This window comes from Schistocerca serialis, chromosome 6 (assembly GCF_023864345.2).
Source record: "Schistocerca serialis cubense isolate TAMUIC-IGC-003099 chromosome 6, iqSchSeri2.2, whole genome shotgun sequence".
Taxonomy (NCBI): Eukaryota; Metazoa; Arthropoda; class Insecta; order Orthoptera; family Acrididae; genus Schistocerca; species Schistocerca serialis.
The window spans coordinates 291,989,436-292,013,346 of NC_064643.1; the positions used below are offsets into that span (position 1 = coordinate 291,989,436).

The 23,911-nt window shown below is 42.9% G+C and overlaps 1 protein-coding gene across 1 annotated transcript in view; it reads left to right on the plus strand.

Moving 5' to 3' along the window:
* LOC126483717 (tRNA (adenine(37)-N6)-methyltransferase) overlaps nucleotides 1-23,911 on the plus strand; it is a 95,054-nt gene that overhangs the window by 20,864 nt on the left and 50,279 nt on the right. The window contains exon 3 of the mRNA XM_050106814.1: nucleotides 18,876-19,033. Coding sequence (XP_049962771.1) covers nucleotides 18,876-19,033 — 158 coding nt within the window. The remainder of the gene's footprint in view (nucleotides 1-18,875; nucleotides 19,034-23,911) is intronic.

Here is a 23,911-nt window from a genome sequence, read left to right on the forward strand (position 1 = left end):
TCGTCCTTCCTTTGTCCTTCTCTTTCCTTACCTCTTCTCTTTGCCCTTTTCTCCGCTGCGGCGTTTGAGACCTCTCTTCTTTCCTTTCCCTTTCTCTTTTTTCCTCCCTGTGCGTGTCTGAAGGCCGACACATGCATTTCCATGTGTAGCCGTTGACGGGGTAACGCGTAATTCCCCGCCCCGGGTAGACAGGTAGGACACGTACGTACCCCCTGGTAACGGCCAGGCTCAGGGAGGGGTGATTACCCGAGCTGATACTTTCCGAAAGTGCCGATTGGTCCCTCCGTCCGTTTGTCGGGAGGTGTGACCTGAGGTGTGCACAATCACCTAAGGCGGGAGTGCCCTCAGAGAGGGCCCCCACAAGGAAGGAGCGCGCCATCGAAGACGCCGGTAATCATGGGGGATACTTTCGCAATGGTTTCCTCATCTTCTACTATGTCAGCTCACAAGTGTAAGTTCAATGAGTCTCAGCCACAGACAGTCCTTCCATCGTTGCCACAGTTCCTTGTTGTTTCTCAGTCTGACGAAGGTCACGACTTCTCCACGGTCAACCCTTTCATTATTCAGAAAGGTGTCGACGCAATTGCAGGTCCTGTAAAGTCTTGTTCCAGATTACGAAATGGCACCTTGTTGTTAGAAACAGTCAGTGCCCTCCAGGCACAAAAATTGCTGCGTTCTTCACTGCTACACACCTTCCCTGTCCGGGTGGAACCGCACCGTACTTTAAATTCATCACGTGGGGTCGTTAATACACGCTCCCTCGACGGATTGTCCAACGAGGAAATTCAACACTACCTGTCTGACCAGGGCGTAACGGCTGTTCATAGAGTCATGAAAAGGGTTGACACGAACGTCATTCCAACCCGTACTATCTTCTTGACATTTGACAAAGTTCAACTCCCATCGAAAATCAAAGCAGGCTATGAGATAATTTCCGTTCGCCCTTACATCCCAAACCCTACACTTTGCTATCGGTGTCAGCGGTTCAATCACACCAGCCAGTCCTGTTCCAATCCGGCCAAATGTGTTACGTGTGGCAAGGATGCCCATGAGGCTGCTTGTCCACCTCCATCCCCTCGTTGCATCAACTGTATGGGTGACCACGCTGCTTCCTCTCGAGATTGCCCCATTTTTAAAGACGAAAAGCTCATTCAGGAAATCAGAGTGAAGGAAAAGGTGTCGACCTTTGCTGCTCGAAAATTATTCGCCAGTCGACAGCCCACCGTGCCTCGGACAGGAAAATACAGCACTGTCCTTGACTCTCCTCGGCCAACAAAGGAGGCAGCCACGCAGACTTGTGACCTCACCTTTAGTGCCACGGTCGTCAGATCGGCCAGCGCAAAGATTGCCCGTTCAACCTCCCCACTTTCGCCTGCCCGCTCTATGGCTCACCCTTCATCGGGTTCTGCTAAATCTCGAGCCCAAAAGTCAGACACCAAGACTTCGAAAAAAGAGCATACTCGTGAAGATTTTTTACGTACCCCAACTTCACAACCATCGGTTCCTCCTTCATCTAAACATCATGTTTCCAAGAAGGCTAATAAGAAACCCAGTTCCTCTCCTTCTCCGCCAAGGCGTGTCTCATCTACAGCACCACCTGGCGGTAATCGCCCTCGGCCGTCTTCTGTGTCGCCGAGGCACACTGCTGGCAGCCGATCAACCGGCCGATCACTGGTGGCAGGAGCTGCTCCTCAACAACCTATGGATCAGGATCTTCTGCCTTCGGCTGAATGCCATTCCATGCTGTCGGTCGCAAGCTCTGAGCAGTCGGTGAGTTGACAGCAACCTTGGTCACATTCCTCCATTTTCTGTTCACCCTATGTCCATTATCCACTGGAATATCCGCAGCCATCGATCCAATCGGGATGAATTGTCGATCCTCTTAGGATCCTACTCGCCGGTCATCTTCTGTCTTCAGGAAACAAAGCTGTGTCCCCATGACCGCTTTGTTCTCCCCCATTTTCAGTCCGTCCGATTTGATCTCCCCTCTGTTGAAGGCACTCCAGCACATGGAGGACTCATGATTCTTCTCCATGATACTCTCCATTATCACCCAATCCCCTTAAACACTTCCTTCCAAGCTGTCGCTGTCCATCTTTCCCTTTCTGGATATACCTTTTCTCTTTGTACTGTATACATTCCATCGTCCACACCAATGGCACGAGCTGATCTCCTTCATCTTCTTGGTCAGCTTCCACCCCCCTATTTGCTGGTTGGGGACTTCAATGCCCACCACCCGCTTTGGGGATCTCCACATCCTTGTCTGCGTGGCTCACTATTGCTAGACGTCTTCCACCAAGCGGATCTAGTTTGCCTCAACACTGGGGACCCTACATTTTTGTCTGCCTCCACAACAAATTTCTCTCATTTGGACCTTTCGGTCGGTACTGTTCCGCTAGCTCAGTGCTTCGAATGGTTCGCCCTTGATGATACACACTCGAGTGACCACTTTCCATGTGTCCTTGGACTGCAGCCTCAACTGCCATATATGTGCCCGCGATGCTGGAAGTTTGCCCAAGCCGATTGGACACTTTTTTCATCTCTAGCGACATTCGATGACCGTCACTTTCCTAGCGTTGACAATGAGGTCACTCATATTACAGGAGTTATTCTTACAGCTGCGGAACGTTCAATACCTCGCACCTCCAATTTGCCCCGGTGCCCCCCAGTTCCTTGGTGGAACGAGGCATTCCGTGACGCAATATGTGAGCGGCGGCGTGCTCTTCGCGTTTTGCGCCACCATCCTACTTTGCCCAGCTGTATCCGCTATAAGCAGTTCCGTGCGCGATGCCGTCGCGTCATCCGCGATAGCAAGAAGGCGAGCTGGAAATTCTTTACTAGCTCATTTAACACCTTCACTCCCTCCTCTGAAGTTTGGAGTCGGATTCGACGGCTATCAGGTGCGCCTAGTTGCTCCCCGATCTCTGGGCTCACTGTCGCGCATGATACATTAGTGGACCCCGTCGCAATTTCTAACTCATTGGGTCAACACTTTGCTGAGATTTCGAGCTCTTCAAATTACCCGCCAGCGTTTCTCCCGAAGAAACGTGCAGCGGAAGTGCAACCTCTTGCTTTCTCCTCTCAAAATCGCGAAAACTATAACACTGTTTTCTCCATGCGGGAACTCCAACATGCACTCTCTACTTCTCGCTCCTCCGCCCCAGGACCGGATGGTATCCACATCCAAATGTTGCTGCATTTATCAACCCATAGTCTGCGTTACCTCCTTCGCCTTTATAATCGAATTTGGACTGACAGTACTTTTCCCAGACGATGACGGGAAGTTATCATCGTTCCTGTTCCGAAACCTGGAAAGGACAAACATCTCCCCTCTAGCTATCGCCCCATTTCTCTCACGAGTAGTGTATGTAAGGTTTTGGAGCGTATGGTGAATTGCCGTTTAGCTTGGTGGCTGGAGTCCCGCAGTCTTTTAACACCTGCCCAATGTGGTTTCCGAAAGCATCGTTCTGCAGTTGACCAACTTGTTGCTCTCTCCACTTATATCATGAACAATTTTCTCCGGAAACGCCAAACAGAAGCAATATTTTTTGATCTGGAGAGAGCATACGATAATTGTTGGAGGACAGGCATCCTCCGCACACTGTTCTCTTGGGGCTTTCAAGGTCGGCTGCCCCTTTTTCTTCATGAATTTATGGCAGAGCGCACATTTAGAGTGCGGGTGAACACCACTCTCTCCCGTACTTTTTCCCAAGAAAACGGGGTACCCCAGGGCTCCGTGCTGAGTGTTGTACTGTTTGCCATCGCCATAAATCCGATTATGGATTGTCTCCTTCCTGAAGTCTCGGGCTCCCTCTTTGTGGACGATTTTGTGATCTACTACAGCTCTCAACGGACCAGCCTTCTTCAACGACGTCTTCAAGGATGTCTCGATCGCCTCCACACTTGGAGCACCGAAACCGGCTTCCGTTTTTCTCCCAGTAAGACTGTTTGTGTTAATTTTCGGCGACGTAAGGAGTTTCTTCCACCCTCCTTACATCTAGGACCTGTCAACCTTCCGTTTTCGGACGTCGCTAAATTCTTGGGTCTTATGTTTGACAGAAAACTGTGCTGGTCCTCCCACGTTTCCTATCTTTCGGCTCGCTGTCTGCGATCCCTCAACACCCTCCGTGTCCTGAATGGTACCTCCTGGGGAGCGGACCGAGTGGTCCTTCTCCGCCTCTATCGCGCCTTAGTGTGCTCGAAATTGGACTATGGAAGCATAGTTTACTCCTCTGCTCAGCTGTCTATTCTTCGGTGTCTCGACTCTGTCGACCACCGTGGATTACGTTTAGTGTCTGGAGCTTTTTACACCAGCCCTGTGGAAAGCCTTTATGCTGAGACTGCTGAACCTCCGCTGTCCAGTCAGCAAGCTGTCCTTCTGAGTCGTTATGCTAGCCATCTGTCTTCCATGCTTGCTAATCCGGCCCATGACATTTTTTTCAACGTCTCCTTGGATGTAGGGTATGCAGGCCGCCCTACCTCCCTACTACCACCGGGCGTCCGCTTCCGTCAACTGCTCCATTCTCTTTCCTTCCGCTTTCCTAAAACTTTCTTGACAACTTGGGGTACAGCACTGCCTTGGCTCCGTCCCCGGATCTGCCTGCTCCGTGACATTTGTCAGTTTCCCAAGGATGGCACCCCTTCACTTGTTTATCGTCGGGCATTTGCTGCTCTATGTGCACAAATGAAGGAAGCCACATTTATTTACACTGATGGCTCGAAAACATCGTTAGGTGTAGGGAGTGCCTATATTGTTGGCGACACCCCAAATCGATTTCGGCTTCCCGACCAGTGTTCGGTTTATACTGCGGAGCTTTACGCTGTTCTCCAGGCTGTCCAATACATCCGCCGCCATCAGCGGATACAGTATGTTATCTGTTCAGATTCTCTCAGCTCTCTCTTCAGTCTCCAAGCTCTCTACCCTGTCCACCCTCTGGTCCACCGGATTCAGGACTGCCTGCGCTTGCTCCATTTGGGGGCGTCTCGGTGGCGTTCCTCTGGCTCCCAGGACACGTTGGTATCTGTGGCAATGAGGCGGCCGATATAACGGCCAAGGCTGCAGTCTCTGTTCTTCGGCCAGCTATTCGATCGATTCCCTTCGGCGATCTACGGAGCGTTTTATGTCGTCGTGTTGTTCTTTTATGGCACACACATTGGTCGACACTTCCTCATAATAAATTGCGGGATGTGAAAGCTCTTCCCTGTGCTTGGACCTCTTCCTCCCGAACGCGTCGTCGGGAGGAGGTAATTTTAACTAGACTTCGGATAGGGCACTATCTTTTTAGCCACCGACATCTTTTAAGCGGCGATCCTCCCCCACTCTGTCCCCACTGCTCTCAGGTGTGTACGATAAGACACCTTTTAATTGAGTGCCCCTATTTTACTCCGTTACGCGCCCGTCTACAGCTGTCGCCTGATATATCGTCCATTTTAGCAGGTGACACGCGCTCGGCCGATCGCATTCTCTAGTTTATTAGTGCCAGTGAGATGACGTCAGTCATTTGAAGCTCTTTTTGGGGACAACCAACCCCTTTCTGTAGTGGATTTTTAAGCTTTCCTTCTGCTTTTAGTTTCTCCAATTTTTTGAGTTTCGTTCCCATTGCTGCTGCTTTCCATTTTCGTTTTTTACCATTTCCTAAGTCACAGACCGGGCGCTAATGACCGTAGCAGTTTTGCGCCCAAAAAAAAAAAAAAAAAAAAAGTCTGAATTCACTGTTTACTGCAGCAGTTTGTCTGTCTAGGAATCCAAGTGATGGCCTGCCACTTGGATGACTTCTTAGGCCTGTGCTAAATGCAACACTTTGCCTAACAAAGGGTCATCAATCTATAAAACCTTTAACTGAAACTTTTTATGGGGTGCTGTGTAGACGATCACATCTCTGATTGTGCTTTCTGCACAATATTCTTTAGTGGTAGGCATAAAAAACTTGCATCGGTGACATAGGCCCTAGAGTTCAGCTGCCCAAGCTCCATTATTTTGACTCAGTTGCTTGTGACGTTTATAAAACTTGAGGTGAGCAGAAATCATATGACAATTTCTTTACTAAAGAGCAAGTTTAATTGAAAATCAGTTTATCAGATACTGTCAGATTGGCCAGCTTGCACAACAACTTCTATGTTTGCAGCAGAATCCATGATTAGAAAAGGGATTTAGCAGTATCACCTTCATTTACCTTATGCCTTAAAATGCTCTCACTGCCTTTGTTCACATGTAGTCCCAGCCTTCTTATTTTTCCTTGTAAACCTATTAACTAGCCACTGAGTAGCACTTTTCTGATCAACCAGTATCACCCAGTCCATGGAAGGCTCAACCACATTCACTACTTGGGCTTCGACAATCTCTTGCCATGCCCTGAGATGAGGAATATCTTACCCAAAATCCTATCCACATCCCCCAAAGTAGTATTCTGCCGCCCACCCAACTTACAGAATATCCTTGTCTATCTTTATTCCAAACTTACTCCCAATACTGTACCCCATGGGTCATTCCATTTTGGTCAGCCCAGACGCACGACCTTTCCCATACACCCACCTACCACCTACTGCAGTCAAGTCACATGCATTTCCTACCCTTAAAAGGCAGGGCCACATGTGGAAACAGCCATGTTTATATCAGCTATGCTGCAATAACTGCACAGAATTCTATGTGGGCATGACAAGTAACTAACTGCCTATTCACTTGAATGGCGACCACAATACTTTGACATACTACAAACTTGTCCATCCAGCTGCACGCCACAACACAAATGACTTAAGCAGCTGCTTTACTACGCAGTCGCGTATGGTTCGCAGGAAGAACGACTGCCGGAAAGCCTCCATGCGCGCTCGAATCTCTCTAATTTTACATTTGTGATCTCCTTGGGAGGTATAAGTAGGGGGAAGCAATATATTTGATACCTCATCCAGAAATGCAATCATGCTTACCAAATAACCCAGTGACAAAACGTGCCGCTCTTCTTTGGATCTTCTCTATGTCCTCTGTCAACCCTACCTGGTACGGATCCCACACTGATGAACAATACTCAATTATAGGTCGAATGAATGTTTTGTAAGCCACCTCCTTTGTTGATGGACTACATTTTGTAAGAACTCTCCCAGTGAATCTCAACCTGGCACCCACCTTACCAACAATTAATTTTATATGATCATTCCACTTCAAATCGTTCTGTACGCATACTCCCAGATATTTTACAGAAGTAACTGCTACCAGTGTTTGTTCTGCTATCATATAATCATACAACAAAGGATCCTTCTTTCTATGTATTCGCAGTACATTACATTTGTCTATGTTAAGGGTCAGTTGCCACTCCCTGCACCAAGTGCCTATCCGCTGCAGATCTTCCTGCATTTCGCTACAATTTTCTAATGCTGCAACTTCTCTGTATACTACAGCATCATGCATGAAAAGCCGCATGGAACTTCCGACACTATCTACTAGATCATTTATATGTATTGTGAAAAGCAGTGGTCCCATAACACTCCCCTGTGGCACGCCAGAGGTTACTTTAACGTCTGTAGACGTCTTTCCATTGAGAACAACATGCTGTGTTCTGTTTGCTAAAAACTATTCAATCCAGCCACACAGCTGGTCTGATATTCCGTAGGCTCTTACTTTGTTTATCAGGCGACAGTGCGGAACTGTATTGAATGCCTTCTGAAAGTCAAGGAAAATGGCAGCTACCTGGGAGCATGTATCTAATATTTTCTGGGTCTCATGAACAAATAAAGCGTGTTGGGTCTCACTCGCTCGCTGTTTCTGGAATACATGTTGATTCCTACAGAGTAGATTCTGGGTTTCCAGAAATGACATGATACGCAAGCAAAAAACATGTTCTAAAATTCTACAACAAAAAGATGTCAGAGATATAGGCCTATAGCTTTGCGCATCTGCTCGACGACCCTTCTTGAAAGCTGGAACTACCTGTGCTCTTTTCCAATCATTTGGAACCTTCCGTTCCTCTAGAGACTTGCCGTACACGGCTGTTAGAAGGTGGGCAAGTTCTTTCGCTTACTGTGTGTAGAATCGAATTGGTATCCCGTCAGGTCCAGTGGACTTTCCACTGTTGAGTGATTTCAGTTGCTTTTCTATTCCTTGGACACTTATTTCGATGTCAGCCATTTTTTCGTTCGTGCAAGGATTTAGAGAAGGAACTGCAGTGCGGTCTTCCTCTGTGAAACAGCTTTGGAAAAAGGTGTTTTAGTATTTCAGCTTTACGCGTGTCATCCTCTGTTTCAATGCCATTATCGTCCCAGAGTGTCTGGATATGCTGTTTCAATCCACTTACTGATTTAACGTAAGATCAGAACTTCCTAGGATCTTCTGTCAAGTCGGTAAATAGAATTTTACTTTTGAATTCACTGAACGCTTCACGCATAGCCCTCCTTACACTACCTTTGACATCGTTCAGCTTCTGTTTGTCTGAGAGGTTTTGGCTGCGTTTAAATTTGCAGGGAAGATCTCATAGCTTTCACAGTAGTTTCCTAACTTTGTTGTTGAATCACTGTGGGTTTTTCCCATCCCTCACAGTTTTACTCGGCATGTACCTGTCTAAAACACATTTTATGATTGCCTTGAACTTTTTCCATGAACACTCAACATTGTTAGTGTCGGAACAGAAATTTTCGTTTTGATCTGTTAGGTAGTCTGAAATCTGCCTCCTATTACTCTTGCTAAACAGATAAACCTTCCTCCCTTTTCTTATATTCCTATTTACTTCCATATTCAGGGATGCTACAACAGCCTTATGATCACTGATTCCCTGTTCTGCGCTTACAGAGTCAAAAAGTTCGGGTCTGTTTGTTATCAGTAGGTCCAAGATGTTATCTCCACGAGTTGGTTCTCTGTTTAATTGCTCAAGGTAATTTTCGGTTAGCGCACTCAGTATAATGTCACTTGATGCTCTGTCTCTACCACCCATCCTAAACATCTGTGTGCCCCAGTCTATATCTGGTAAATTGAAATCTCCACCTAAGACTATAACATGCTGAGGAAATTTATGTGAAATGTATTCCAGATTTTCTCTCAGTTGTTCTGCCACTAATGCTGCTGAGTCGGGAGGTCGGTAAAAGGAGCCCATTATTAACCTAGCTCGGTTGTAGAGTATAACCTCCACCCATAATTATTCACAGGAACTATCCATTTCTATTTCACTACAGGATAAACTACTACTAACAGCGACAAACACACCACCACTGGTTGCATGCAATCTATCCTTTCTAAACACCGTCTGTGCCTTTGTAAAAATTTCGGAAGAATTTATCTCTGGCTTCAGCCAGCTTTCTGTACCTATAACGATTTCAGCTTCGGTGCTTTCTATCAGCGTTTGAAGTTCTGGTACTTTACCAACGCAGCTTCGACAGTTTACAATTACAGTACAGATCGCTGCTTGGTCCCTGCATGTCCTGACTTTGCCCCGCACCATTTGAGGCTGTTGCCCTTTCTGTACTTGCCCGAGGGCATCTGACCTAAAAAAACTGCCCAGTCCACGCGACACAACCCCTGCCACCCATGTAGCTGCCTGCTTTGTATAGTGGACTCCTGACCTATCCAGCGGAACCCGAAACCCCACCATCCTATGCCGCAAGTTGAGGAATCTACAGCCTTAACTTGTCCTTCTCTCTTCTGTCTACACCACTCTTCCTCTGCCTGCCCCATTCTCTCTCTCTCTCTCTCTCTCTCTCTCTCTCTCTCTCTCTCTCGCTCTCTCTCTCGCTGCCCCCCCCCCCCCCCCCCCAGTTCTCAACCCCTTTCCTTCTCTCTCCTCTCCCTTTCTCCCTCTTCATCTTCATCCTCTCTTTTCTTCCCTTATCTTGTTCCCTCATTCCCCCACAACCCCCACCCCAGTCCTCCTTCCTGCATCTCATTGCGCTGTTACCTCCGTACGCTTTTCATGTTGTTGTGCTGCTGGGCAGCCATCTGTCCAAAGACCTGCCTCTTTCCTGCTAACCTTGTGTCCTTCCCTATTCCCTCCCCAGTTCCATCAGCTCAGGCAACTGCTTTCAATAATATGGCCTCGGGCGTGTGTGTGTGTGTGTGTGTGTGTGTGTGTGTGTGTGTGTGTGTGTGTGTGTGTGTGTGTGTGTGTGTGTGCACGTGCACTTTTGCTAGAAAAAGAGGTAGCACTTGAAAGCTAATGCACATGTTGCTTCTGTTACGTGTTTCTGTGCTCCATGCATGGATCTGTTGTAGGTGGTGGTTGCCTTTCCTTTATTTTACTTTATGTTTAAATTAATGTTTAAAAATTGAACAGATTTGGGAGAAAGAAATTGAAGTATCAAGCTTTACTAATAGCAACTTTCCATGAATAAGAAACTAATGTTTAATTTTGTGGTATGTACTTACATTGTAACATTACATTAGCAACAGCAACTAGAGGATGTCGAAAAAGACAGTAGTTGTAATCACTTTCATAAAATTCCATTTATGTCAAGTGTTGGAAATCCTGACATTGTGCTGTGACACATTTTTGGATTTGAGGAATTCTAGGGAGGCATGCAAGAGATGATTTTAAGGTTGTGGTAGTGCTGATGGATCAAGTTGGGATCATGGTCGGAACTGTTCAAGGCAGGGTTCAGTTTCAGGTTTGCTGTTGGAAAGGTTTTGGGGTTGGGTCGCAAAGAGATATTTCCAGTTGATGTTACATGTAAAGGGAAGTTGGCCCTTCACTGAAGGGCTGAAAGTGAGACCCTTGAACATTTATTTATTTATTTACGCGTAAAGTTCCTTAGGACCTAACTGAGGGACCAAATTGAGGATCAAATCTCCAAGGTCATGGAACATGTCAGTACATGAAATTACAACAGAAAAGTAATAACAGAAAAAAATATGTTTATGTACCCGAAAAAAAAGTCAAGCCATAAGTTTAAGTAAACGCAATCAACAATACAACAAGAATCACCTTAATTTTTCAAGGAACTCCTCGACAGAATAGAAGGAGTGACCCATGAGGAAACTCTTCAGTTTTGACTTGAAAGTGTGTGGATTACTGCAAAGATTTTTGAACACGAGCGGTAGCTTATTGAAAATGGTTGCGGCCAATGTCAAAATACCCAGGCTCATGAACAGGGGTCGACAAGGACAAGAGGTTCGTGAACTTACACCATTTATTGCCTGAATCGCCCGTTTCTGAGCCAAAAATATGCTTTTATGAATGGGAAGAGTTACACCAAGATATAATACCATACAACATAAGTGAATGAAAGTAAGCAAAGTAGACTAATTTTCATGTCGAATGATCACTCACTTCAAATACCATTCGAATAGTAAAAATGGCAACATTAAGTCTTTGAACAAGTTCCTGAAGGTGGGCTTTCCATGACCGTTTACTGTCTATCTGAACACCTAGAAATTTGAACAGTTCAGTTTCACTAATCACATGCCCATTCTGTGAAATTAGAATGTCTAGTTTTGTTGAATTGTGTGTTAGAAACTGTGAAAACTGAGTCTTGCTGTGATTTAGTACTAGTTTATTTTCTACCATCCATGAACTTAGGTCATGAACTGCACTATTTGAAACCGGGCCAATGTTGCACACAACATCCTTTACTACCAAGCTAGGGTCATCAGCAAACAGAAATATTTTAGTTTTTCCCAGAATACTAGAGGGCATATCATTTATATAAATAAGGAGCAGGATCCCTAGGGCACCCCCCCACTTGACTGTACCCCACTCAGACACCACATCACAGTCATTCTCACCATTGTGAATAATGAACTTTTGCTGTCTGTTGCTAAAGTAAGAGGTGAACCAATTGTTAGCTACTCCCCGTATTCTGTAATGGTCCAACTACTGGAGCAATAATTTGTGATCAACACAATGAAACGCCTTAGTCAAATCAAAAAATATGTCTAGTGTTCGAACCCTTTTGTTTAGCCCATCCAGTACCTCACAGAGAAAAGAGGATATAGCATTTTCTGTTGTTAAAGGACTTGTAAATCCAAACTGTACATTTGGTAGCAAATCATGTCATATAAAATGATCAATTATCCTTACATGCACAGCCTTTTCAATAACTGTAACAAACATTGGTGGCATAGAAATAGGTCTAAAATTGTCTACATTATCCTTTTCTTGATTTTTATAAAGCAGCTTTACTGCTGAGTATTTTAATCGTCCAGGAAACTGACCATTTCTAAAGGAAAAATTAAAAGTATGGCTAAATATAGGGCTAACATGTGCAGCACAGTACTTTAATATTCTGCTAGGCACTCCGTCATATCCATAAGAGTCCTTAGTCTTCAGTGATTTAATTGTTGACTCTGCCCCCCCCCCCCCCACCCCCCTCTCCTCTCACCCGTATGTATCACAGAGGAGTATTTCAGACATCAATCTTGGAAAGGCATTTGCCAAGAAAGTTATATGATTCCCTGTAGAAACTTTTTTTTTTTTTCCACCACAATGCTCAGAAAATGATCGTTAAATACTGTACATATATCTGATTTATCAGTAACAGAAATATTTTTACTACAAACTGACTTTATATCATCAATCTTGTGCTGCTGACCAGACACTTCCTTCACAACAGACCATATGGCTTTAATTTTATCCTGTGAATTAGGTATTCTATTTGCATACCACTTACTCTTTGGATTCCTAATAACATTTTTAAGCACCTTACAGTACTGTTAGTAATGGGCTACTGCAGCTTGATTGTGACTGCTACTAACATTTTGATATAATTCCCGCTTTGACCCACATGATATCCTTATACGATTAGTCAGCCACATGGGCTGCCTATTACTACTAGTACACCGTTAAGAATGTTCTAATTGAAAGCAACTCTCAAAGAGCGTGAGAAATGTGTTACGGAAAGCATTACATTTGTTATCTATGTTATCGGCACTATTAACATCCTGCCACTCTTGTTCCATGACAAATGCAGGTAATTCAGGAGGGGTGAGTGCTCTAGATGAGAGGTTGTGTGCACTGTATTGTTGTGACTTTTTTGTGATTGTAAGTTATTTTTGGTCGGAGGCAGTGATGAAGGCTGTGGGATGTTAAGGAGCTTGGCTAAGTTTGGTTTGTAGAAGAAGAATAGTGGTTGATGGTATGGCTGTTTGGGGAGCTGAACTGTTGAGGAATTTTAGGAGAAGGTGGTATAGCTTTTTGAAGTGAAGTCTGGCATGTTGTCGCAGTCTGAAGTTGGCTTGGTGGATGATGCCATCCAAGGAAACATGAGGGGCGGATAACTGCAGTATTTTGTGAAAAGAGAGAAGTCTGGTGAAGTGAAAATCGGCAGATGAGGCATATAGGTCACAGATTAGTCAGGTAAGTGCAAGAGATTGCTGTGTTTGAAACTGTAAAAGAGCCTGATGTAACGGAGGATTACATTAGAGTAGGATTACATCCAGAAATGAGAACTTCAAATGTTAGACCTTTGGGAGTAACTCCAAGGGACAAGCAGGTTTCAAGAAACAGTATGTGGGATCTAAGTTTTGATAGTGCAAAAGCATGATTTTGAAAAGAGGACTTCTGCCTTCGCTGGAAGTAATTATCTCGCCAGCCTAATTCAAAGTCAGATTTCCCAGGCCATCACATCCAATCCTGAGACTGCTGATATCTCCAAAAAACAACTTCGGAGCCCACCACTTGTCACTCAGTATTATCCCGAACTTGAATGTATTAATCAGCTACTTCGATAAGACCATGACTTTCTAAAATCATGCCCTGAAATGAGATCCTTTCTGTCTGAGATTTTGCCCACCACACCTATAATAGCTTTTCACCACCCTCCCATTCTCCATAACGTCCTTGTCAGACCCTATGCTCCTTCTGCACCCGTCTCCCAACCCTATGGCTCCTACCACTGTGACCATCTCTACTGCACAACTTACTCTATGCACCCTCCTACCACCATCTATACCAGCCCTGTAATGGGCAAAACATATACTATCAAAGGCAGAGCCACCTGTGAAACGACACGTCATATACCAGTTGTTATGTAAACCGTGTTCAGGCTTTTACACTGCCGTGGCTACTACTCATTTATCAGTTACGATGAATGGGCATAGGCATAAGGTTTGTACCAGCAACACACAATATCTTGTTGCAGAGCATGCTCTACAATGTGACAGCCATGACCTCGGTGCCTGTTTCACTACGCACACCATCTAGATGCTTCCCGTACACCAGTTTAGCAGAACTCGACGTATATCCTTGGTTCTCACCACCCACCTTGCCTTAATTTGTGTTAATTCCTTCTGTTTCAGCATTTCTTCACGGTAACTACTCCTTTTTTCACTCCATTGTAGTTTTGTACATCTTTTGTTTTCTGATCAGTCATTTTACACCGTCCCCCCCCCCCCCCTCCCACCTCTGTTACATGCAATGCACTTAGATTTTCACTTTGATTAATTCATACATGATGTTTATCAGTAATCTTTGTCTTGCATATTACCCTGACTTCCACCTTTAAGCTCTCTCTCTGGTGCAGTTCCCAATAATCAGTCTTTCATTCTCATCCCATCTGATAAGTCTCTCATGACCCGGGGTTATGGTGACCTTTCCGAATTATATCCCTTTTCCTAAACCTCTCCAGTCCTTTTCCTTCACTGCTCTTCCTTCCCACTCAACTCTGCTGCTGGAAGGAGCCCCTGGCTCTGAAAGCTTACATAAGTTAAACCTATTTGTGTGTGTGTGTTCTCCTGTTGCAGCTTGGTGATTAGATTTTTTTATCTATCCAATTACAGTTAATAGAATATGTTTTTAAAATTTGAGAACAGTTATATATTAGATAAAATGCAAGTATTAGTAATTGATGTGTGAATGCAGTTATTTTTCTTTGATCTACCGTATACAGGAACAAGGCCTTTGCCTTTCTTAGAAATTTAAAGGAACATTCCAACCTCCTTCAGAGTTGCATTTAAAAATGGTGAATAGCCTCCTTGGCCAATGCGAATAACTTTTAATTAACTTAGTACATTTACCAGCCATTATTTATGAAGTTGGTTTTGTCACCTTACTTGTCTTTGGTACCAGAAAAATGTTTTCTGTGAGTCAACATGGGGGAAGTGTAATAGGACTGCTCTTGATCTGATGGATAGAGCGAGCAGAATCTGCAAGTGTTCGCTGACGATGCTGTAGTGTGCAGCAGTGTGTCATCATTGTGTGACTGTTGGAAGATACAGGATGACAGAATTTCTATGTGGTATGGTGAATGACAGCTACCTCTATATTTAGACAAATCTAAATTAATACAGATGAGTAAGAATATGGTATTGGTGATGGCTGCTTGACAGAGTCATGATAATTAAATCTCTATGTGTAATGTTGCAAAGCAGTATGATACGAAATGGAATGAGCACATTTGATCAGCAGTGGAGAAGGAAAATGGTAGACTTCAGTTTACTAGTCAATGGAGATCACATGTAGACCACTAGTACGAGTACTGCTTTGTGTTTGGGTTCCAAGCCATGTCAGATCAAAGGAAAACATTGAAGTAATTTAGAGCCGTACTATTAGATTTGTTATCAGCAGGTTCGATCAAAATGCAAATTCTTCCCTTGTCTCTGATACTTATTGTGATCTGCACTTGTAATTTAATTTCCATTTGTCATACATTGAGGAATGGTGTATATCTGTATATACGAGGGTGGTACCAAAAGTAAGGTTCCAAATGAGCTACAGTCTTGAAGGAAGGTGCTAGGCTAAATGTGACAATAGTACCGTGTGCAGTGGTTTCCCCACTCTCGGGCCCACCCGTTCACGATTCGCTACGTCATTCAGTGTTGATCACTGCTTCCGCCAAGTGTGAAGTTCGAGCAGTAATCTGGTTTTTCCATGCAAGGAAGTTACTGCGTATTGAGATTCATTGGCAACTGACTGAGGTTTATGATGAAGAGTGCATGTCCGTTCATCATGTCCACAAATGGTGCAGGGCTTTTGCCGACGGTTGCACGGAAGTTCACGATGAAGAACAAAGTGTAAGACCGCCAGTTTTGGACGCAATTGTCCAGATGATCAACAGTGAGCTGCTCAAAGAAGCTTCCCATGGCACAATTGAAAGAGCTTTAACAGCAACGTGGGGTATCACAGGATGTGTGCTTGCTGGGTCCCCTGGATGCTGACTGATGGACGGAAGGGAGCACTCCTCATTGATATCATACAACCTGGGGTGACAATAAACTCAAACGGATATTGTGAAACATTGACCCAACTCCGGCGAGCAATCCAGAATTGCCGGAGAAGATGACTATTGGAGGGGGTAGTGCTTCTTCACAACAACGTGCGACCCCATGTCACTTGTCAAACACAGAAGCCTCTGAAGAAATTTGGGTGGACTGTTATGCCGCATCCCCCATTCAGCCTGGACATAGCCCCCAGCGATTATCACCTCTTCCCCAAGCTAAAGGAACACTTAGGTGGCAAATGCTTCAAGAGTGATGATGAAGTCTGAGCTGAGGTCACAAGCTTTCTCAGCTGGTTGGCAGGAGACTTCTTCAACTTAGGAATACAAAAGCTGGAGACCGTCTTCAAAAGTGTGTCGAAAAAAATTGAGACTATGTGATTAAGAATAGCTTGGTAGGCAGTTCAGTTGAAGAGGCATGGACATCCCTAAAAAGAACAATCACAGAAATTGGAAACAAAAACATAGGTATGAAGAAGCCTAAAAACAAGGACAATAACATTAAAGAGTGCAGTGGGAGTTCTACTATTAAATGCAGAAGAGAGAGCAGATGGGTGGAAAGAGTACATTGAAGTTCTCTGTGAGAGGAAAGACTTGTCTGATGAAGTGCTACAAGAAGAAACAGGAGTCAACAGGGAAGAGATAGGGGATCCGGTATTAGAATCATAATTTAAATGAGCTGTGGAAGACTTAATGTCAAATAAGGCAGAAGGGATAGATAATGTTCCATCACAATTTCTAAAATCATTGGGGGAATTGGTAATGGAATGACTATTCACATTGGTATGTAGAACATATGACAGGTGATATACCCTGTCTTTCGGAGAAACATCATCCACACAATTATGAAGATAGCAAGAGCCAACAAGTATAAGAATTATCACACAATCAGCTGAACAACTCGTGCATCCAAGTTGCTGACAAGAATAATATACAGAAGAACAGAAAAAAAGTAGAGAATCTGTTAGATGATGATCAATTTGGCTTTGGGAAAGGTAAAAGCACCACTGAGGCAGTTTGGATATTGCATTTTGTAATGGAAGCAAGACTGAAGGAAAGTGGAAAATCAAGACACATTTATAGGATTTGTTGATCTGCAAAAAACATTCAGCAATGTAAAACGGTGCAAGTTGTTCGATTTTTCTGAGAAAAGTAGGGGTAAGCTGTAGGGAAAGGTGGGTAATATACAATATGTACAAGAACCAAGAAGGAAGAATAAGACTGGAAGGCCAAGAAAAAGTGCTTGGATTAAAGATGATATAAGACAGGGACTACTGTTCAATGTATACATAGATTAAATAATGACTGAAATAAAAGAAAGGTTCAATGGGATTAAAATTCAGGGTGAAAGTATATTGGTGATAAGATTCCTTTCGTGACATTGCTATTCTTAGTGTAAGTGATGAAGAGTTACATGATGTGTTGAATGGAATGAACATTCTAATGAGTACAGAATATTGATTGTGAGTAAACCAGAAAAAGACAAAATTGGTGAGAAGTAGCAGAAATGAGAACAGGAGAAACTTAACAGAATTGGGGATCCTGAAGTAGATGAAATGAAGGAATTCTGCTACTTAGGCAGCAAAATAAGCCATGATGGACAGAGGAAAGTGGACATAAAAATCAGAATAGCACTGGCAAAAGGGGGATTCCTGGCTGAAAGAGGTCTACTAGTATCAGACAAAGGCCTTAATTTGAGGAAGAAATTTCTGAAAGTGTACATTTGGAGCAGAGCATTGTATGGTAGTGAAACAACTACTGTGGGAAAACGAACAGAAGAGAATCAAAGCATTTGAGGTTTGGTGCTGCAAAAGAATGTTGAAATTAAATGTACTGATGAGGTTAGGAATGGGGGTGTTCCTTGCAGAATCAGACAGGGAAGGAATATAAGGGAAACACTGACAAGAGGAAGGGACAGGATGATATGACATCTGTTAAGACATTAGGGTATAACTTTCATGGTCCTAGAGGGAGCTGCAGGGGCTAAAAACTGTAGAGGAAAACAGAGAGTGGAACATATCTAGCAAATAATTGAAGACGTGGTGGGTTGCAAGTGTTACTCTAAGATGAAGAGGTTGGCGTAGGAGACGAATTTATGGCTGGCCTCATCAAACCAATCAAAAGACTGATGAGCACTGAAAATTCAACTATTCAACCACAATACTTGACTCCTGTATTTATCACCTACACTCTGTATTATAGTAATAATAAAGTGATCTTTTAATACTTGTGGTGTCAGATTAGATTTTTTTGGTTTGTGTTTTCCTAAAATAAAATTTTAATATTGTCACAGCCCAAAAACTTTATATGTGACCACTTTCTTTTTTTAAATAATTTTTTGATAAACAGGGCAAAAATGTTTTTTGGATTTCCCTAAGCACCTTAAAAGTGAATTAGTGCACTTTTCCATGGAAGACTTTATAGTAAACAGACTTTGTTTGAGATCAAAGAATGTTGAAGAGTGTAGCACTCCTTCCAGAATGCATAAATGCAAAATTTCTGTTCATGTTAAGCTATGAGACTTTTTATAAAAATAATACAGCAAAACAGATAACATGAAAGGAGAATTTTAGAAGTCTAAGCTTTTAAAACCAGAGGAGTTTTATTCTAGATTCAAGGAGATCAAAGGAAAGATGAAGAGATTGTTCACTCTCCTGTTCAAGGAGTTAATTGCTAAACATCTTTATAGTAAAGATGGTTGTTGAATTTATTGAATATAAATGGGTGACATACTGAATTTTCTGTTTCAGGATTCTCTTCCATTTCCACAAAAATGACTCTACTCACATCAGAGCAAAAGTATCACCTCCCAGATTGAACGGAGCACGTTTAGGAGTGTTTGGGACTCGTTCACCACATCGACCTTGCCCAATTGGGCTTTCTCTTGTCTGCATTGACCGTGTTGAAGGTTTGTTTTCATCCACAAATTTTATGAATGGTAATCACAAAGTTATAACTACTGCTTGGAAGAAAAATTGTATAATTAATTTTTATTTATTTGTTGGTGCATGTCTGCAGTCTTGGTAAACATTGAAATCACCACACCATGGTACATTGACATATTGCTTGAGGAGCCAAAACAAAATGGCATGGAGATTTTGATATGTACTAGGGTTGCAAACACACCTCCAAACAAACAAAAAAGTGATGAGAACTTTTTTCCTTAGATGATTATTAAAACCTTTGAGTACCCCCTCATAACAGAGTAGTTGGCTCAGAAGAAAAGTTTCCTCTCCAGTACTCTTGTATGCACTTGCTAGTTTAGCCCACAGGAGATGTAGAAATATTTAATTTCATTCCTGCCCACCTACTCCTCCCACTCCTTGTATTTGGTGGTTTGTAACTTGAAATAACATAGTTGAAAAGATTTGAAAAAGTACTTTCAGCAATTTTACCACTTCACTATCCTTTGGATGTATTTCCAATTCAGTTGTGTTAAACAACTTTCTTATTGAATCATCAGACAGCAGATGTCAGTATCTCATGAGCTAGTAAAAATTCTAACAGATTAATGTTTCAGTTTTCAGTTTGTCTTGGGCTGTAAGCAGTTCTCTCTTTGACCATCTTGAGTGAGTGTTGGGAACAGTTGAATGAAAACAATTGATTCAGTTGGTTGGTGGAAAACAATTGCACTCATTCTGTTGTAGCTTTACGTATCGATAGAAGTGTTCATTTATTCTTTTGAGTAAAACTGGTCTGTGGGAGCCACTGAATGGAAACAAGTGAAACAGTCAGTTGTAGCTTTACATATAAGTTGGATTATTATACATTCATTTATTTTGATTGTGAAACCAGTCCGTGGTGGGAGCAACCGAATGAAAACAGTCAACACAATCCAGTGGTGTTTTCTGTACTGACTTGTGTGTTATGCATCTTTGCCCCCCCCCCGTCCCAGGTGAAACCAGTCTTTAGTTTTTTCTGGCAGTGGAAGCATGTATTCATTCAGCATTGAACTGAAACCACTGTTTAGTGGTTTAGTTGACTGAATTACCCAGTTATTCTAGTGAGTTAAACCGATCTGTAGTGCTTTCATTAGGTGAAGTAAAGCAGTGGCATATAAGATCTGTTCAAGAAATTCTGGGGCATTCGTAATTTCGTACCAATGATGTGTTGGAGCGTAATGTGGTTGGCATCCCTGCACATGCCTGTTTTTTGTGTGTAACTGCCAGAAGTTTCATTGTTGTATGTCTGCTAGTTATTGTTCAGTGCTGTAATGAGTAGAACATTGTGTCACACAGTTTGCGAATTTTGAGATGGCAGAGTTAGAGGAGCAATGCGTCTGCTTTAAATTATACGCAAAACTCAAGAAAATCTTTACAGGGACACACCAAATTATGCAGGAAGCCTACAGTGATGATTGCTTAAGCTGTTCTCTGTGTTTCGAATGGTTCACACAGTTTAAAAATTACCTAACAGATGTTGAAGATAATCTTCATGTAGGGTGCCCTTCGATGTCTACTGATGACGCTCGTGCCAGGAACGTCAACAACGTTAGCATGCCAGTCAAAGACTGAATGAAACATTTCAGTTGGATCATGTCATGAAATCCTGAAACAACATCCTGGAATGCATCGAGTTGCCACCATGTTCATCCCATGGCTCATGAGTCAAGACCAGAAAGACCTTTACCTCCCGATCTGTAAACAGCTTTTGGATCATGCAAATGAAAACGAGAGATTCATTCAGAGAATCATAACTGGTGGTGAGATGTGGGTCTACGTTTATGATATCGAGACCAAGGTTCAATCTTCACAATAGGTTGGGAAAGGTTCTCCAAGACCAAAAAGGGCTCATCAGGTCAAGTCAAATGTCAAAACCATGCTGACAGTTTTCTTTGTCTTTGAAGGATTAGTTCATCATGAATTTATGCCACAAGAACAAACTATTAATTGATGTTGCGACACTTGAGAGAAAATGTGAGAACAGCCTGAAATGGGGTGAGACAGTTCATGACTCTTACATCATGACAACACACCTGCACATTAATTCCTGTTGGTGTGTGACTGTTACACAAAAAACGAAATCACTCTGCTGCCTCATCCTCTTTACTCTCCAGACCTGGCCCCTGCGGACTTTTTTCTTATTTCCAATTGAAAGGACAAAGATTTGCGGTGATAGTAGACATAAAAGAAAATCTGAAGATTGCGCTTCATGTGATCCAGCAAGTGGTGGACCAGGACTGCTTCTGGAAATGGAAATGGTGTTGGGAGTACACTTTCAGAAATTTCTTCCTCAAATTAAGGCCTTTGTCTGATACTAGTAGACCTCTTTCAGCCAGGAATGCCCCTTTTGCCAGTGCTAGTCTGCTTTTTATGTCCACTTTCCTCTGTCCATCATGGCTTATTTTGCTGCCTAAGTAGCAGAATTCCTTCATTTCATCTACTTCAGGATCCCCAATTCTGTTAAGTTTCTCCTGTTCTCATTTCTGCTACTTCTCACCAATTTTGTCTTTTTCTAGTTTACTCACAATCAATATTCTGTACTCATTAGAATGTTACTCATTAGAATGTTCATTCCATTCAACACATCATGTAACTCTTCATCACTTACACTAAGGATAGCAATGTCATCATTGGGAGTGGTGTATCAGTTGTGGAGGAGAGTATTTTGAAGGAAGATATGTACAATAAGTAAAAGGTAAGGGTAGAAAAAAAAATTGTGGATTAAGTTCTAGAATTTTTTGGGAGGGTAGCCCCACCTCATGTGTATGTGAAGACCAGTGGACCCAAGTCAAAATAAGCAATATAAATTCTCGTGTGATTATGTACTGAAAGAAAAATTCTTCTTTTCACCACTTAAAACTGAGATATAAACTGCTGTGCATAAAATCATTCCAAGTGCAATTAACAACATGTAACTAGTGAAAGCTTCATTGGGAGTACAAAGTTGAGCAAGCATAAAAGTTCTGTTAGGGGTATGTGAACAAGAAAGGATACATACCAGATCTTTCTGATTGTTTGCATTTTGTTTTACTCAAAAGGTGCAAAGATGTCTGTTAATTACAAAAAATCTAGCCACTGAGCGTCGCACATGCTCCATGTAGTGTCCTCCTACTACCAGGCACAGGGCAGCAGCCGGCACAGGGATGTGGTGTCGTGGCCAGTTACTGCTAACACAGGTCCCGAGCCAGTGCTGTGCTCCACTTGGGCCGGCCATGGTGCTACCACCCCGCTCCGGCTGCTGCCCTGGACCTGGTAGAAGCAGGAAGGGGCAATGGCGTTGGAGCCATGCGCCCACTGCAGTGACTGTCGCTGCCCCCCCCCCCCCACGAAAAAGCGTGAATAAGAATAAGAATGAGAATGAAATAACTCAAGCCCAGAGAGTAAGTGAAAAGATTCATATAACGCGTGTACTGACAGATACTTGCGTCAGTTGGTTGTTTTGCATTGAATGAAACCACTGAAACCCGGCCAATGAGTGAAAACATTCATACAACAGCCACAACTGATGGAAACTTGTTTCAGTCAGTTGTCTCACATTGAATGAAAACACTTAAACCTTGTGAGTGAGTGAAAACTTTCATATAGCTGACACAGCCCCAGAAACTAGTTTCATTCGATTGTTTCATTCAACTGAAAAAACTGACTTGAATGGAAGAACAATCGACTGACTCATTGGTTGTTGAAAACAGTCAGTTGTCCCATCACTATCTAGAGCCTGCCCTTTGTAAACTTGTTGCTAACAGAAGCTCTAGTTGGTCCATATGATCTTCAGTTTAGAACTCAGTTGATTCGTTCAGCCTTTCATTGCATATAGTTGTTCATTCATAATAATAAACGGAGTATTCATTTGCTCCCACAGCTGTTCAACGAACCATTTACCAAAGCTAATGTCTCATTTCCTGTGATTATATTTGTGAGTTACAATTTAATCTTAATGTACATTTAATAATTTGCTTACTTGAAGATCAAGTTATCAAACTCACTCTCATTTTATAAAGTGGAAAATTCAGGATGGAATAACGGCCATATTCTGAAGAGGGTAGGTTGCTACTCACCATATAGCAGGGAGGTTGAGTCACAGATAGGCACAGCAAAAAAAGTTGGTCAAACATGTAAGCTTTTGGCCAGAGAGGCCTTCATCTGAATTAGACAACTCTCTAATGCAACTCGTACACATGTGACCACAATATCAGTGTGAGAGTTGCATTTGCGTGTGTGCATGAGTGTTTTGGCTATTTTGGATGGAAGCCTTTCTGGTTGAAAGTTTACTTGTTTGATCATCTTTTTGATGTGCCTATCTGCAACTCAACATTTCCGCTGTGTGGTGAGTGGCAATGTATCCTTTCAATAATGTTGTAGTAACTCTCATTTTAATGAATTCTACAGTTTGCTTTATAATTGACAGCCTTGCTATGTTTTGTTGGAGTGTTTTTGGGAAACCCACCTTTTATTAATATACTACCTACAGTTATAACAGCACAAACTTCATAAATCCACAAACTCTGTGTATTCTTTTTTTATTTTTTAGTCAGCAGTCTTCTGACTGGTTTGATGCGCACCGCCACGAATACTTCTCCTGTGCCAACCTCTTCATTTCAGAGTAGCACTTGCAACTTACTTTCTCAGTTATTTGCGGGGTATTTTCCAATCTCTGTCTTCCTCTGTGGTTTTTACCCTCTACAGCTCCCTCTAATACCATGGAAATTATTCCCTGACATCTTACCAGTTGTCCCACCATCCTGTCCCTTTTTCTTGTCATAGTCCTTCCCTCTCCGATTTTGTGCTGAACCTCCTCATTCCTTACTTTACCATTCCATCTAATTTTCAACATTCATCTATAGCAC